Below are 15,475 nucleotides of genomic sequence, written 5' to 3' on the forward strand. Positions count from 1 at the left end.
GGTGAGCCACCAGAATTTTCTTGAAGTATGGGAAAAATACAAATACAGCATTTATACGTGTGCGTTACCACAATAGGTTTTACGGCACATTACTGTATTTGTGCAAAGATGAATCAATCGAAAAACATTGCTGATGGGAACGAACATGAATCATATGGCAGTAAGAGTATGACACTTAACCACTAGACCACCAGTGATACAAAGAACATTTGAAAGGCATTCAATTTTATCTCATTATCACAATATTTTTTCTCATAGTGCCAGAAATAAATGTTGGAGAATAGAGAAAACAGACAATTTGTCCTGAAATATATAAATAAACTAAAAGACTGATCCATCATTAAACTGATCCATCATTAAACACATCTAAGAATTGTTGCTCTTGGTGCTTATTTGCGTTGATGAGGTAAAATGCCTACACAAATATCTTTTGTATCACTAGTGGTTTAGTGGTTAGGTTTCGCTTTTTACACCGTGGGTTTGCTCCAGTTGCATAAAATGTTTTGCGATTGCGGTCAGCGATATTTTGGACGGATCAATCATTGCTCAACTATATACCACAATTGTCTAAAATTCACAACTTATACAGGAATACATAAGGTAGCTCTTATTATAGTTTTTATTCCATGCGCCTTCGTCCTTGTGTGCCTCATATCCAAAAAATACAGGACCAAACACATTTTGGGGGGTATGCCTTATAATACGATGTATTTCATTGTGCAGAAAATAGGAATATACGACTGTGGTAATCAGTATTATTCACACAATCTATTTGACAGTGATCACAAGAAGCCACCAAAACATCCGCCTACCATTCGGGATCTGGTTGCCATTTTCAACAGGACCGTGGCTTGACGAGTGCACAGAATGATTATTGGCGTTCTTGTCCTGCAATGTTAGAGATGGCGAGGAAGGGGCAGAGCCAAACTCTGCCCGACCTTGTAAATTGATGTTGGAGTTGTAACCTGGAAAGAACACATGGGTAAATATCCAGATTTGCAAAGCAGAATGATCATTTCCGCTAAGTGTCGCGGTTTGTAATGCACCAGGACCAGTGTTGAGACTAATGCATTACTTAAATCATGTTCCTGGAATGCAATTCTTTTTCTCTGTAAGGTGGACTGTGACGCGTTATTAACTCAATTCGATGCCATAACATAAATACGTTTGTAAAAGCATTGTCCCTTAGTGGCAAAATATAAGAATAATTGAAAAAAAAAACACTATCATAAAGGGTTTGGCATTGCTCAAGGATAAGTACTGAGCTTCTGGTAGAGTTTTCCGTATGATAGATCACCATAAGATGGCAGGTGGGACTTTGATCAGATCTTTGTGCACAAATCGAGGAAGACACTTTGCCCACCTTCTGTACCTGGCGAATGAGTCTAGGTTGGTGGCCCCAATTGGGAAGTAGGCGTAGTGAAGCAATGTGGTGAGGGTAAAAAGACATGGACATATACTGACAAATAACTCTTCAACAGAGTTGATTCCTTTCAATAAAAGATAACAGTCCCATAGTCATCGTCCGGTCAGAAAGGATGACGTTACATGCATGTCTGCAGAAAGGCGGTCGCCTAGGGGAATACGATCGCCATGTTGACCGAAATCATGTGATCACAGGAAACATTGGGCTCAGAAAAGTTCTTTATACATAGTTCATGCAACAGTTCAGTGTTCTTGCATCCATCTATCCATTATCTGCACCGCTTATCCTCAGTAGGGTCGCGGGGGTGCTGGAGCCCATCCCAGCCATCTTCGGGCAGTGGGCAGGGGACACCCTGAACTGGTTGCCAGACAGTCGCAGGGAAAACAGGGACAGACAATTCGGTCGCTCATTCACACCTAGGGACACTTTGGACCGGCCAATTTACCTGACATGCACGTTTTTTTGGGAATGTGGGAGGAAACCCACGCAAGCACGGGGAGAACATGCAAACTCCGCACAGGTTGATAGCTGGATTTGAACCCATGACCTCAGAACTGTGCCGCACACGCGCTACCAACAGCGCCGCTGTGCTGCCCAGTGTTCTTGCGATAAACTGTTATTTTTAAAGCAAAGTGCCCTTATATTTATTTATTTATTTGAAAAAAAAATACCGAAGTGAAAGTTCTTTGAATGCATCCTTTGAGAAAAAGACATTTTTCTCTGTTTTCTTTGAAAAAAGTATTTTCAAGAAAGCAATGTTGTTCACTAAACAACGGTAAAAGCTAGAGATATGTTTTTTAAATAATGAAAGATGATGGTAAGCTTCATTTTGATATTTCCCAAGCCCTTAAAGATACAGAACCACATTTCCTGCAGGCCTTTAAAAATTTGTCAAAATGGCAAAAATTGGTTGGCACAATTTGAGAAAAACATTTGGCTTTGATAAAATGTGGCAACTCAAATGTTGTTACTACATGGAGCGTTACTGCATTACGCATTAAATGCAGACAATTCATTGAAATAATCCACAAAGGGTGTTTGCTTTTACACTTACCTACAGAGTATGAATGAAAACTTTATTCGAACATTAAAATAAAAACAGAACAAAAACAATAACTCAACAACAAAATAACATTACATAATATGTTCGAAAAGGGGTCGTCAGGAGCAAATGCTTATATTCCATACCCCTTCATCTTACAGTACATCTGAGGAAAGTTATAATGGCATCATCTCAAGCTCATAGTACAAGAACATTTAATTTAATGCATACATTCTCCTAATGTACAGTATATAGTTGCATCGAAGACAAATTTACAACTAAAATAAAGTACCTAATTTAGCTGATATGTGCATATTGGGTTGTGTTTCACCAGTAGCGAATGGCAGGCAGCGTACAGAGAAGGAACAACTAACCAACCTCAAATTAGTGTGACAAACGTAAGCACACAATTAAAAGTGAGCTGATTTTTTTTCTGTTTTTGTATGTAAAAACATTTTCTGCAATACACCGTCCCCGGGGAAAAAAAAGAAAACGTATTGGACAGTACCCGGAAATGGAGAAGGATATCTTAAAGTGGTGAATAACACAGAGACAAAATTGATATGGAGTGTCTCAGCTAAGTGTTTGTTTGAAAAATTGCACAAACCAAGACATGTGAAAGCTTCACTGCTTCCACTGATTGGTGTACACCTTTTATTCTATTTATTTTATTATGTGGCTATTTTTAACCATTTTAGGTGGTTGGTTTCTATGTGAGTATGTGCCGTAATTTGTAACTTAATCGTTACTTTTGGAGTAACGCGTTTTTTTATGGTGTCAGTAGTTTTAGTAGTAACTGAGTAACATTGTGAATAAAGTCACTCGTAACTTTAACTAATCATTATTTTTCTGTACTCGTCCAACACTGAGCAGGACTCAACAAAAATAGTCAAGGCTAGCGAAGGAGCAACAACAGGGAAGGAGTTAAGATTAGCAAGAGTGTTTATGTGCCATTTCTTTTCGAGTATCCCAAAGTCGTGATGTGTCGGTTCTGCTCGACAACAATGGTTTACGTCATCCGGATGGTATGGTCGAACCCCGGGCTAAACACCGGTCACGGAAATAGCGACTGGTCACACCTGTGCAAAAGTTATATTAGTGTTGGGTTGAGAGAAGGCCAGGGGGTTTCTTAGTTAAACTTTCCTAGCTTCTAAGGCAGGTTACGGTGATTTTTTCCTTGTGGAAAATTATCCATACGAAAAAATTGGGATTAAGGATTTAGTTCCCTTTTTTCCGCTTGCTAGTTTTCTGAAAAATAAATAAATAAAACATTTATTTGAAACATGAAAAATGTTTTGCAGTTTTGATTCACATTTGAAGGCTTACAGAAAAGTTTGTTATGTAGCTTTATCGGCATAGGTCATACCAAAAGAAAGCTCAACCCTCATTTCTAGCATTTACCATTGTTTGGTAAACAATAGTAACATTGCCAAGTTTCTTGAAAATATTTGCTCCCAAGAAAAATTCTGAGATAAATGGCTTTCACTTTGGTACTTTTTTTGTTGTTGAATTTTTGATACCTCCAATAACTAAACTATGCGCTCTAAGAACCCAAGGGCACTTTGCTTACAAAATAAGATTTTCTTGCAAGAACATTGAACCTATCCATGAACGATGCATTGATTTTGCAAAAACTTTTCAGCACCCGGCGTTTTAGGTGACGTGATCACTCGATTACAGTGTGACCACGATTGCATTCCCTGCACAAAACGTCATCCCTCTCTCCCCAGAAATTGAAGAGGCGACTCTGTCATCTTTTTAGAAAGTGAAAAAGTTGAAGCGTTTACGGTCTGTACGTGTCCATATCTTGGCTACTCTGACCACACAGCTTCAATACGCCTGCTCACCATGGGCCGCCTACACACTTTAATCGCTGGATAAAAGAAGCAAGACTAGAAGGTTGAGGTTTCCTCGATGTGTGGAGAAATATCCGAACAAACCCGCTCCTGCCATATAATGGTTATTTATCACACTGAAAAAAATTCCAAAATGCTTAATACCAACTGATGAGCAGTGTTGGGCACGTTACTTTAAAAAAATAATTAGTTATAGTTATTCACCGCTGCTTCCAAAAAGTTATTGAGTTAGTAACTGAATTACCCTGTACTCAGGTAAAATAATTATTTCCTTTACTTTAAAAATAAGTTGTATGCCAACTAATTTGAAATTTTCTGAGCACATACGAAACACTATAGTGATGTCTTCAACCGGAGTTTCCTTGAAGATATGGGAATTTTGACTGTTTTTAGAGAACTGGTTCTTTCGGGTTGCAAACGGCTCTTCAGGTTTTGTTTTTTGTTTTAATACCTACATTTAACAATCATTATGTAATATTATGTACCGAATGACTTAAGAATGGAAGAAAAAAAGAAATACAAAAGGAAAAAAAGGAAACAAGAGATTGAATAAGAAAAAACAGTAAACTTTACGCATTCATATTAACACGTCAACACTGAAATACACAGGAAATATAATTTCAACATTGAAAAATCTACAAAAAAAAAGATAAAATCAATTTTCACCTTTTTGCTCAATACATTTAAAGTTAACAACACACAATCACCCCCCAAAAAAATGCATATTGACCAATCACAAGATAAAAAACTGTGTCTCGAAGGGAACTAACTGTCAAATGGAGGGGAGCCGGTGAAAAAATAACATAACGCAGTTGCATAACCAAGCAACAAGTAACAAGATACTTTTTTCAGTAACACTGGTCCTGAGTCAGACCATTTGAGAACCACTGCTCAAGGATCACATGCTTTTACACTGAATGAGTACTTTTCTTCAATTCATCCGTGCATACTAGCGCCGGTGTCATATCTTCAACAGCCACTCCATTCTGGGAACGACTTTCTCCCTCTTCATCTCAGGCTCATTCATTTATTCATCTATTCATCCCCCCTGTGGACCCAAATATAGACCTGTTGCCAGTCCGCCACATGTCGTAAGTTGACAGAGGTAAGCGCAAGAAGAGATGAATCATATCAGAATGGCACAGAGGAGACAATGACGAAGGACCTCGTTCGATTCCTGGCAAGCGTTGCAGCTGACAGGTTGGGGCGGAGACAGGAGGGGAAGTCTTATGACAGTGATTTCCCGGAGACTGCCAAGACCACCTGCTCCCTCCCCACCGGGATTTCTGCAGTTTGCTCTAGGGGTGGGCAGAGCGATCCAAATATCAATATAATGATATTAAGATAATACTCGGATCGGATCAGAATTATTGTCCTGGTTTTGATACTTTGCTCCTCCACCAATTTCTTCAAAGAGCGTCTGTTCTACACAGACAGCCCAAGCCCTCTCTTTCTCTCTCTCTCTCTCTCTCTCTCTCTCTCTCTCTCTCTCTCTCTCTCTCTCTCTCTCTCACCAAGCACGCTTTGCTACTCTTAACTACAGAATGACAGGCAAAATTTTAGCACCTGTCCCTACCTGGCCCGCTGCTGCCTTCTGCGAGGCAGAAGAAAGGTCCAAATCGTTGAGGCCTACCTATTAAGTTTTGCCGGGTGGATAACCCTATGTGGGGGAGGTGTTCAGAACAAATACGGTATTTATTAACAAAATCAGGACTAAAGTATCAAACAAACAAGTGGGCACAAAAAACAATGACAATGGCTCAGGAGATTGCTAGACAAAAATGCCCTTTTAAAGGGTTCAGGATGATTGGACAAAGGTGTGTGATAATTTGACACACCCGTGTCCAGTTCAAAACGCCAATTTGGGCCCTCTGGTGGTGGGAGGTATGCCAGTCCCTAACAGTACCCCCCAAGGAGCTAAAAATGACAAAGGCAAATACGAAACACAGCATGGTGTAGACTTTTTTTCGACACCAGAAAAGTAGTCTGCTATTATCGCAACACCATAAATTGACAAAAACACACAAGAAAAGCAATCAACGAGCTGCAACCAAAAATGTAAACATGTTGTTGTTCCTGAACAAAAAAATGGTCAATCCGTTATCTTCATGACAACTGAGCCATTGAAAAACAATTGATCATTTATTTTATTTACTGCTTTTATGACAAGTTCAATCTGCTTTTAATATTGGACAATTGCAAAGGAGATTTCACAGGATGCCAGTTCTTTACGTTGACTAATATTGCGCACTATTGTTTGTTATTTCAAACATTACGGTATGGTCGCTATTGGCCAATCACGTCGCTGGTATTTAATTTGTACACCCCTTAGGGCTTGTGTGCTTTTTGTAAGCTTGAAAGAAAGGGGTCAAGGGAGGGGTTTGAGATGGGATGGAATCCTCTCATCTCAAGACCCATCTTTTGGTCCTCCTTACAAATTCAAAATGCATTTATGTTTTCTTTCCTTATTTTGAGTTTCAACTAATGAATACAATTACAATGGAAGATACTATAGTATTGTTGTTGACATTATACTGTATTTGTATTTTACTTCCATTGCTCCATTTTTGGTTGGACTCTTAATTGAAATATTTTTATTCATCTTTATACCGTAGTAATTATTAGGTAGTTATTTCAGCACTTTAGTTGACATTGTTATACTGTTTTGGTATTTTTGTTTCCTCTCTTGGCTTTTGTTGAAACAGAAATATACTTATTAAATTTGTATACTGTGAAAGTTTACAAAAGTCATTATTTAATGGAAAAACGAAACATTTTAGTTTCTAAGATATTTGTGCTGTGTTTATGGAAATTATAAACTAACGTAAGGGGAGATGGGTTCAATTATTCAATGGTCATGACTTCCAAAAGCAGAATATAATTGGTATCGATCGATACTACCCCACGTTTACTTGGATCAGACTGCAAAAAAAAATTCCAGTATCGCCCCAGTTTGCTCATTCCCTGAGGATGAAGGAGGCAGCTGCTCCTTGCAGGGATGTCTGGGATAGCCAGCATAACCTCTGGCCTGGCCTCCGGCATCGGGTATCAAACCGAGCGGCTCAACGGCCGAGAGGGAGCGGAAGTGGAGCATCCTGTTAAGCCTGTCGGTATGCTGCTGCCCTCAGATCTAAGTGGGCCGCTTTGCTCTGCCTACTCAAAATAACAGCGAGGTTGCGATCCCGTCACCCGCCCGTCTCCCAGGAGTGCAAACTCCCCCTGTCACCAACCCAGTTTCCACCACGCAAGCGATTCGCCTGCGTAGGAGCGCGTGCTCACCCGTGAAAAAATAAAGCTGGCAACGTCACGTCAGGAAAAACTGTTGTTCCGCCTCTTATAAGGCCTTCAGGCGCTTGCACCCTCAACCGTTTCGGCGACGTGACGGCGGCCAGCCTCAGAGGAGCGGATACAAGAGGCCTGTGATGGCAGCGCAGTTTCTAAAAATTCTTAGATAACAGTAAAGGGTCTCCCAGAGCGCCGCTTTTGGCCCGTGGTACCGGCTTCTGTAGAACACTTGCGAGCTGTTGAATATTTGATAGGCATCCTCATCGTTGCAAAGCTCATGTATTATTAACTTCGCCACAACTAATACTCCTACAGGAAACAGCAGCTCGCATGAAAACATGCATGTGAGGAGGGTTTCTTTGTGGCTGCAATGCTGTGGACTATGGAGGAATCCAATTTGACAATTGGCTGATTTCAAGTTCAGTTAAGTTATGTACAGAAATAAAGTGTGAAATTTCGCGACGTGCCACCGAACACTTAATGTTTTCACTGCGCCGTTATAAGCTCTCATTTAAGGGGCCGAGTACACGTGTTTTTGGATCATGAGTGTCATTTTTGCCATGGTGCCCAATTGTCACCGCCCGTGTGGCGCCAGCTGCGGCTCTTTGACAGATTCGCTTCCCTTCTATTTAAGCTCAGTGCTCTCACTCAACCTTTGTCCGTCCGTCAACAAACTTCTGCCCCGCAAGACATGGGTTTTGACTCCTCCGGTTCCCTGCCTGTGTTTCCTGTCCACTATAGTTCCTGTCTATTTTGTCCTGTTTAATATCGATATCCAGTTTCGTTCCCGTCTAGTTTGTCCTGTTTAATTTCGATATCCAGTTTTGATATCAATCCTGTCCGTACCGTCGTGTCCGGTATCCCTCCCTCTGTCCGATATCTGCTCGAGCAATTGGTATCGATCTCGTCAATCTCTGGCTTCCTGTCATTCCACGCCAAACTGCTCCCTTACGTCTTCCGCCCAATGATCGCCGAATCACTGGCGTTTGGGTTAACGTGCATGACTGCCCCATTTCCCGTAAAATAAAAGCTTGTGTGAGAAACTTCACGCATTTGGGTTCACGTCCTGTTCTGGTTCTTAACAATGAGACCATTAAAAATCACAGTCAGTTAGCGACTACAAAGTCTGGCATATGAAAAAGTAGCGCAAATGAGGGCTTTTAACCCTAAATAGTGCCTAAAAGTAAGATGAAAGCAGCGGTGGAAAATTTTGTAAAGGTTCTTTGAACTCAGTTGTGCATTATTGACACATACTAGATCGAGAAAAATATTGAACTTTCAACTTTTAAGGACACCTCAAACAAGAAACCTCTCCTCTAAGTTTGTAGCATAAAATGTGTAGCCTAAATGGTGGCAAATGACAAAAGGTACTTGGTGGGCCAACACTCTTTGTTGGGCACTGTGTTTTTGCCTATTTTGATGGTACAGAATAAATGGTCTGCATTTATGTAGCGCTTTTCAAGTCATTTAAGACCTCCCAAAGCGCTTTACTATGTGCTAAACCCACTCACACACACACACACACTTACACATCGATAGCGTCAACAGCCATGCAAAGTGCCTAACTGCTTATCGGGGTCATTAATGGTTCAGTGTCTTGCCCACTTCGACATTTACCTCGGTAAACCAGGAATCGAACCTAGCCCCAAGACGAGCGCTCTACCTCCTGAGCGATTCTACTGCCCCCATTTATTTGAAAACAGCATCGAGTAAACGGCCCAAGGGCCGCAGTAATAACAGTCCTATCATCCTCAGTTTATAGACATTTTATTGACTTGTTTGCCCAGCTAATTAGCTTTCAACAGTGACCCTGTCTTCTTTTGAAATATAAGCAGATATTAATTGTCTTTAGATAGATAGATAGATAGATAGATAGATAGATAGATAGATAGATAGATAGATAGATAGATAGATAGATAGATAGATAGATAGATAGATAGATAGATAGATAGATAGATAGATAGATAGATAGATAGATAGATAGATAGATACTTTATTCATCCCCGTAGGGAAATTCACACTTCCAGCAGTCTACCCCGTTGTTTATTAACAGATGAACATGATGCCCTAGGGGTGCTTGTAACGAAGTGGATGACGTCACGCCAGTCCAAAAATTCGACATCCCTGCGGCAGATGGAAAACTGTTCTTTGTGAAAATCCAGGGATACACCACCTCGTGTTAGCAAGTCCGCCTCCTCTCCGATTCCCCCCGGCTTTCGTGTTTCTGTTTAGCGGCGTTGAAGCCGGATTGCTCCGGGTAGCTCCGGGTGGCTACACGTTAGCGTCCGGAATGCTAAACGTGAGCCACGTTTCCGCAAAACACAGCAACTGCGCTCCCTGTGCGCTTCGATGTTTTCCACCAGCACTCGATGATCTTATTTGGTCGTGAGTTCGCATTTACCATGATTACGGATGGTACCAAAGACTTATAACGCCGCTAGCCGCTTTGCTAGCTCCGGCTTTTCTTCCACGATAGGCCCCTTCATCACGCCGGCACGAGAATTTTTCAGGGCAAGGAGTTGAAATTCCTTGAATACACGCATTTCTTGTGCGTTAAAACCCATGTCCATAGGATAGAAGTAATCCATAGTGTAGTTGTCAAAACGGGAAGAAAAAACACCGAAGATAGGAGCAGACAATAACAATAGGGCAGCTGCTGGAAAAGGCAGCCGCTCGTGGCAGCGCCGCTTTGATCTTTACAACTTAAGTGAAGGTAAATATCCAAAAACAAAAAATAAACATCTGTAGGACTAAAAGCGTGATGATTAGTACATGGCATTATAAGCTCAGTTTCGTATGGAAGCCGCCACAAATCATTTAAATTGTATTGTATACCGACAGGACAAAAAGTGCCACAGCTAGCAAAATAGACAATAAGGTCACTGATGGCTTTTCCTCATGATTAGGTTTCAGAGGCGTGGCCGATCCGCAAAGGACACACCATGACAATGATTATATATGGGGAAATATCTTTGGCCTAGTTTCAAATAAAGGTCAGCTTTTGCATTAGCATCCCGGGGTTTCCATGCCCTTAATTACTACTTTTCCTACGGAGTGCCTCTTGTCTCATTAGTGACCACTAGGGGCGATACTGGGAACGTGGGTATTAAAACGATCTCAGTATAGACATGGTAGTCGATACCGATTTTATACCTTTACTTTTTGTTTGGACATGATCATTGAATAATTGAACCCTTCTCCTTTAATTTAGAATTACGATGCACAGAGCACCTACATTTTAGGCACTAAATATTTTTTAATTTATCTTCAAATGACTACATGGCAAACTTTGACAGTATATGAAATTAGGAGGAATATTTTTTTGCAACTGTTTCAGAACAAAAGCCAAGGGTCAAACTAAAACAGCAGCTATGTAACGAAAATACAAAATACATTTTTGGTTGCAGCCAGTTGATATCTGCAGGGTGAGTTTTTTTTTGGGGGTGATTATGTAGATGGGTGGCGTTGCTACAGTAGCAGACTACTTTACCACCCATATTAGTCGTGGCAATGTCCTTCTATTGTAGTTGAAAAAAGTCCATACTGTGCTCCGCTTCCTGTTTGCCTGTCATTTTTACCTTCTGTTAGAGGCTGGCACATAGATTTGGCCCGCTCTTCAGCCTGGTAGGAAGAGTTGCTAATAATGTGCCTGCCAGTCGCACACCAAGGCATAAACTTATAGTGAAGAGGGCTGCATTGTCTACATATAGAAGCACCACTTTGGGGAAATTGTTGGAGGACTGAAGTATCAACCCCAGGATAATAGTATTGATCCGATCCAATTGATGGTTAGTATCAATACTATTGATATTTGGATCTGCCCAACCCTAGTCACCACAATGTGCCTGCAGTCCCCGATTGAAGCCTTAGCTTTGTTGTGCAACCAATGGACTAGCTTAGAAGTGCCAAAGAGGGCAGTTAGTAAGAACATCTCTCAATAAAAAAACAGCGGATTTTCAGGAAATGAAACACCTGCAATGAAAAACACAGGACTATTACTTATCTATTGACTCGACACGGCAGTGCAGACGGTAATCAGCCAGCACAACATAAATCAAGTCCATACTTGAATGGATAACCTATTACAGTGAATACAACACAAAATGGACACACGCAGAATGGGACATGGTACAATAAAGCAGAGGTTAACTTGCCTTCACCCCCTCACTAATGCCCATTCGGCTCATGGGTTTTCAGCGTGAAGAGAAGGCACAAATGAAAAATGACAACAGGAGCTTTATGGTCTTGTTTTATGGCTCACAAACAAAACAAAGCCTCCGCAGTCCCACAACTTACAAGTTGGTATTAAGTATATTATTATTATTATTATTGTCATAATTGGTGTTGGGACTAACGCAAAACAATTACTTTTCTCAGAATTGAGTACTGTAAGTGTTATTAATAAAATCTAGTAACTCTACTGTCATTAGTACAGGGTGCGTTACTGTGTCATTCCAATACTTGAATTCAGCTCATATGCTAGTGTCCTCTAATTGCTGAATACCACTGGAACACTTGTCAGAACCTGAACAGACGGTGGACCCAGACGCAAAACTTTTTCACACAAGCTTTATTTTACGGGAACGGGACTGTCATGCACTGGAACACAAACGCCAGCGATTTGGCTATCGCTGGGCAGAAGAGATCGACACGGTACAGGATAAATCGATACCAGACACAGGATACACGAGCAGATAGCGGACAGGGCGGGACAAATTGGATTGATACTGGATACAAGAGCAAGATACCTGACAGGACGGGATCGATACCAGATTCTGGATACAACAGCAAGATACCGGATAGGACGTGACAGACGGGATCGATACCGGATACTGGCTACACAAGCAGGATAACGGAAAGGACAAGAGAGACGGGATCAATCACGGATACTAGATAGGCGAGCAAGATACCGGAGAGGACGGGACAGACGGGATAGATACTGGATATTGGAGCAAGCTATCGTACAGGACGGGACAGACGGGATCAATACCGGATACTGGATAGACGAGCAAGAAACTGGACAGGCCAGGACACACAGAATTGATACCAGATACTGGAGCAAAATACCGGACTGGACTGGCGGGATCGATACCGGATACTGGAGACTAGAGCAAGATACCGGACAGGACAAGACAGACGGGATCGATACCGGATACTGGAGCAAGATACCGGACAGCATGATACAGACGGGATCGATACTGGATACTGGAGCAAGATACCGGACTGGACGGGACAGGCGGGATCGATACCGGATACTGGAGACTGGAGCAAGATACCGGGTAAGACGAGACAGACGGGATCAATACTTGATACTGGAGACTGGAGCAAGATACCAGACAGGACGAGACAGGCGGGATCGATAATGGATACTGGATACATAAGCAGGATACTTGACAGAGTCAAAATACAAAATATTGCAAGTGAAGAGGTTCGTTGACGGACTGACAAGGAGTGAATGAGAGCACTGAGTTTAAATAGGAGGGAAGCCAATCGGGCAATGAGCAGCAGCTGGCACCAAACGGGCGGGCCCAAGTGAGGGCAATGGGCAATTGTGACAACACTAACATACAACCTTTTTTTTGACAGCAATATTGAAAGAACAATGAATTTCTCCTCATGGAGATATTCACCTTACCATAGATGCTCGTATCAAATCCGAATTTACAACTTTTGACTGTCCACCAGTAGCAAATGATGACCCATGTGACACTGAGTGACATTTCAAAAAAGTAACTAGTAACTGTGACGAATTACTGTTTTTCGGTAATGTGCCCAACACTGATCCTGAGTTAACTGTATGATATAAAAGTGACAAACCTCCATCTCGCATCTTGCGTCCCGTGGAGGTCTTCTTTAGAAGGGTGCGCCCTGTGCTGAACATAGTGTTGAGCTCATCCAAAGGACTGGTCAGGGGTCTTCCGTTGGCTGGGTTGAACAACAGAGGTGAAGAGGAGCAGGAGTGAGCTCTGCGAGGTTCCGGGCGGGATATTTTCCCTGGGGAATAAGGGGGTGGCTTGCCCAATGGCTCCACACTCGGTCTCTGTGAACTTTGCGACTTGGAGGATTCCGACTGCGTCCCGGTGACAGAGGAAGTCCGTGTCAGGGCCAGGAAGCCTGCTTCAGGTGGAAAGGGAAAGTGAGAAGGTGGTCTGTACGGAGGGGGTGGGCCACTACTGGCTGAAAGAGGAAGTGGTGGGGTCAGAGGAGGGGTGGGCTTTTTCTCTTGCATGAGGACGGTGAGACTCGGAGAAGAGTCGGCTCTCTGGCGTATGTATTGGGGCGAAAGCGGGCTGTCTGGACCGGCACTGTAATTGAGATTGGTTTCAAACACCGGAAGCTTCTTTACCTCTAAGGGAGTAAGAGGAGACTCGTCCGAAGCAGGGGAGCAGGTGACGGGAGACGGAGGGAACACCAGCAAAGGTGGTCGATGAGGAAGCAGATTGGGAAAGGGGGCAGGTATCTCAACGCTGCCGTCTTTTCCACGTTTCCTCGGAACGCCACAGAATGGCTGAGCGATGTCCAATGCTGCTGTCACCCCTGACGTAAACCGCTTACTCTCTTCATTCTGAGGGCGACGCATGCCGGATGTCAATCGGCCTAGGGTGAGAACTTCCAGCTTGGATGGTTTGGTTATCGTGGCCGCTGGCGGTGTCGGCAACACGGCGTCATCAGGAGGGAAAAAAGTCATCTCCTCGTAAACGGCTTCCGAATCGGAATCTTCCGGGCTGCCGGGCGGCTCGTGAAGGCTTTGAGAACGGGGATGGGAGCCCAGCATCTCGATGTAGATGTCCTCCTCATCATGGCCCTGATAGAGACTAAGAGACAAGCTACGCGGCGCATCTAGCGAGGCCGTTTTCTGGATCATGGAGCGGGACAGCGAGGCGGTTTTGATGTCAGCCGGCCGCAGCTGGTGGAGGAGGGGCGCCATCGCGTTGATTTCCTCGAAAGAGCCCGTCAGCTTGGTGTTTGGGCTGCGTTTGGGTTTGGGCGGGGGTACCTTCCTCATGGTCGTGTAGTCGTCACTGTGGGGGCGAGGCTTGGACCCTGAAAAAAGTTCAAGGCATTTGTAAATAATGGTCAGGGGTAATCAGATCTTCAATACACCGAATTTTTTTTTTTTCATTTTCAAGATGTTAACCAAAGAATAACAATAAAAAAACATGTTTTTGTTTTTCTGTCTTAAAGGGAAAATGTACATTACTTGACCCCACATGTAAAGTAGTATTTTGTAGTGCAACCAGAAATGATTGCTTCAAAGCAGTAGCAATAACATAAACTATGGAAACTCAAGGTGACCAAAACACACCTTTTTTCTCCTTTTTTATTGTTATTTTTATGCCCAGCCTTTCACCTGGTCTGATACGTTTCTCCTGTTTTTAATATTAAACACCTGCAAAAGGAGATTTCAGAGGATGCCAGTCCGTTATTTTGACTGTTATTGCAAACTGTTGTTCATTGTTTTGACTGTTATCTTTGTCACGCTTGGTAATTCATGTTGCTTTCATTCCACACTCTTAAGTGAGAATCTGCTTTTTGGTAACCTAGATTTCATAAAAATGGCTTAGGGGAGGGCCTTTAGAAGAGGTTGGAATTTTGTTTCATAAGGTTTCCCTCCTAAAATTATTGTTTGCTCTCCTTATTTTGAGTTTCTACTAAAGTTGTCAGGCACCGTTAGCAGCAAGGTGGCGGACAATCATGTCAGTTCCCTTTACGTGAGCCTCATGTCATCTAAGAAAATTAAATTTCTTGACTGACGAGTAAAAAATACACCCTTATAAGATAACTAATGCATTTTTACTTATTGTCCAAATCAATATACTTTTTAAAAATAATTGTGTTTTGTTCTTCACCAGGAGGCACTCAATT

The 15,475-nt window shown here is 42.3% G+C and overlaps 1 protein-coding gene across 4 annotated transcripts in view; it reads right to left on the minus strand.

The window, feature by feature from the left end:
* Nucleotides 1-15,475, minus strand: part of myo16 (myosin XVI) — a 208,090-nt gene that overhangs the window by 13,701 nt on the left and 178,914 nt on the right. For all 4 annotated transcript variants that reach the window (XR_015852658.1, XM_088352519.1, XM_088352518.1 and 1 more), the window contains exons 32-33: nucleotides 13,427-14,653; nucleotides 813-965 (exon numbers count right to left, since the gene is read on the minus strand). Coding sequence is in view for 3 of the 4 variants with exons in the window: in XM_088352519.1 (XP_088208645.1) it covers nucleotides 813-965; nucleotides 13,427-14,653 (1,380 nt within the window). In the remaining variant the exon portion in view is untranslated. The remainder of the gene's footprint in view (nucleotides 1-812; nucleotides 966-13,426; nucleotides 14,654-15,475) is intronic.

The sequence above is a fragment of the Urocampus carinirostris genome, chromosome 14, assembly GCF_059441175.1.
Source record: "Urocampus carinirostris isolate Australia breed hairy pipefish chromosome 14, RoL_Ucar_1.0, whole genome shotgun sequence".
Taxonomy (NCBI): Eukaryota; Metazoa; Chordata; class Actinopteri; order Syngnathiformes; family Syngnathidae; genus Urocampus; species Urocampus carinirostris.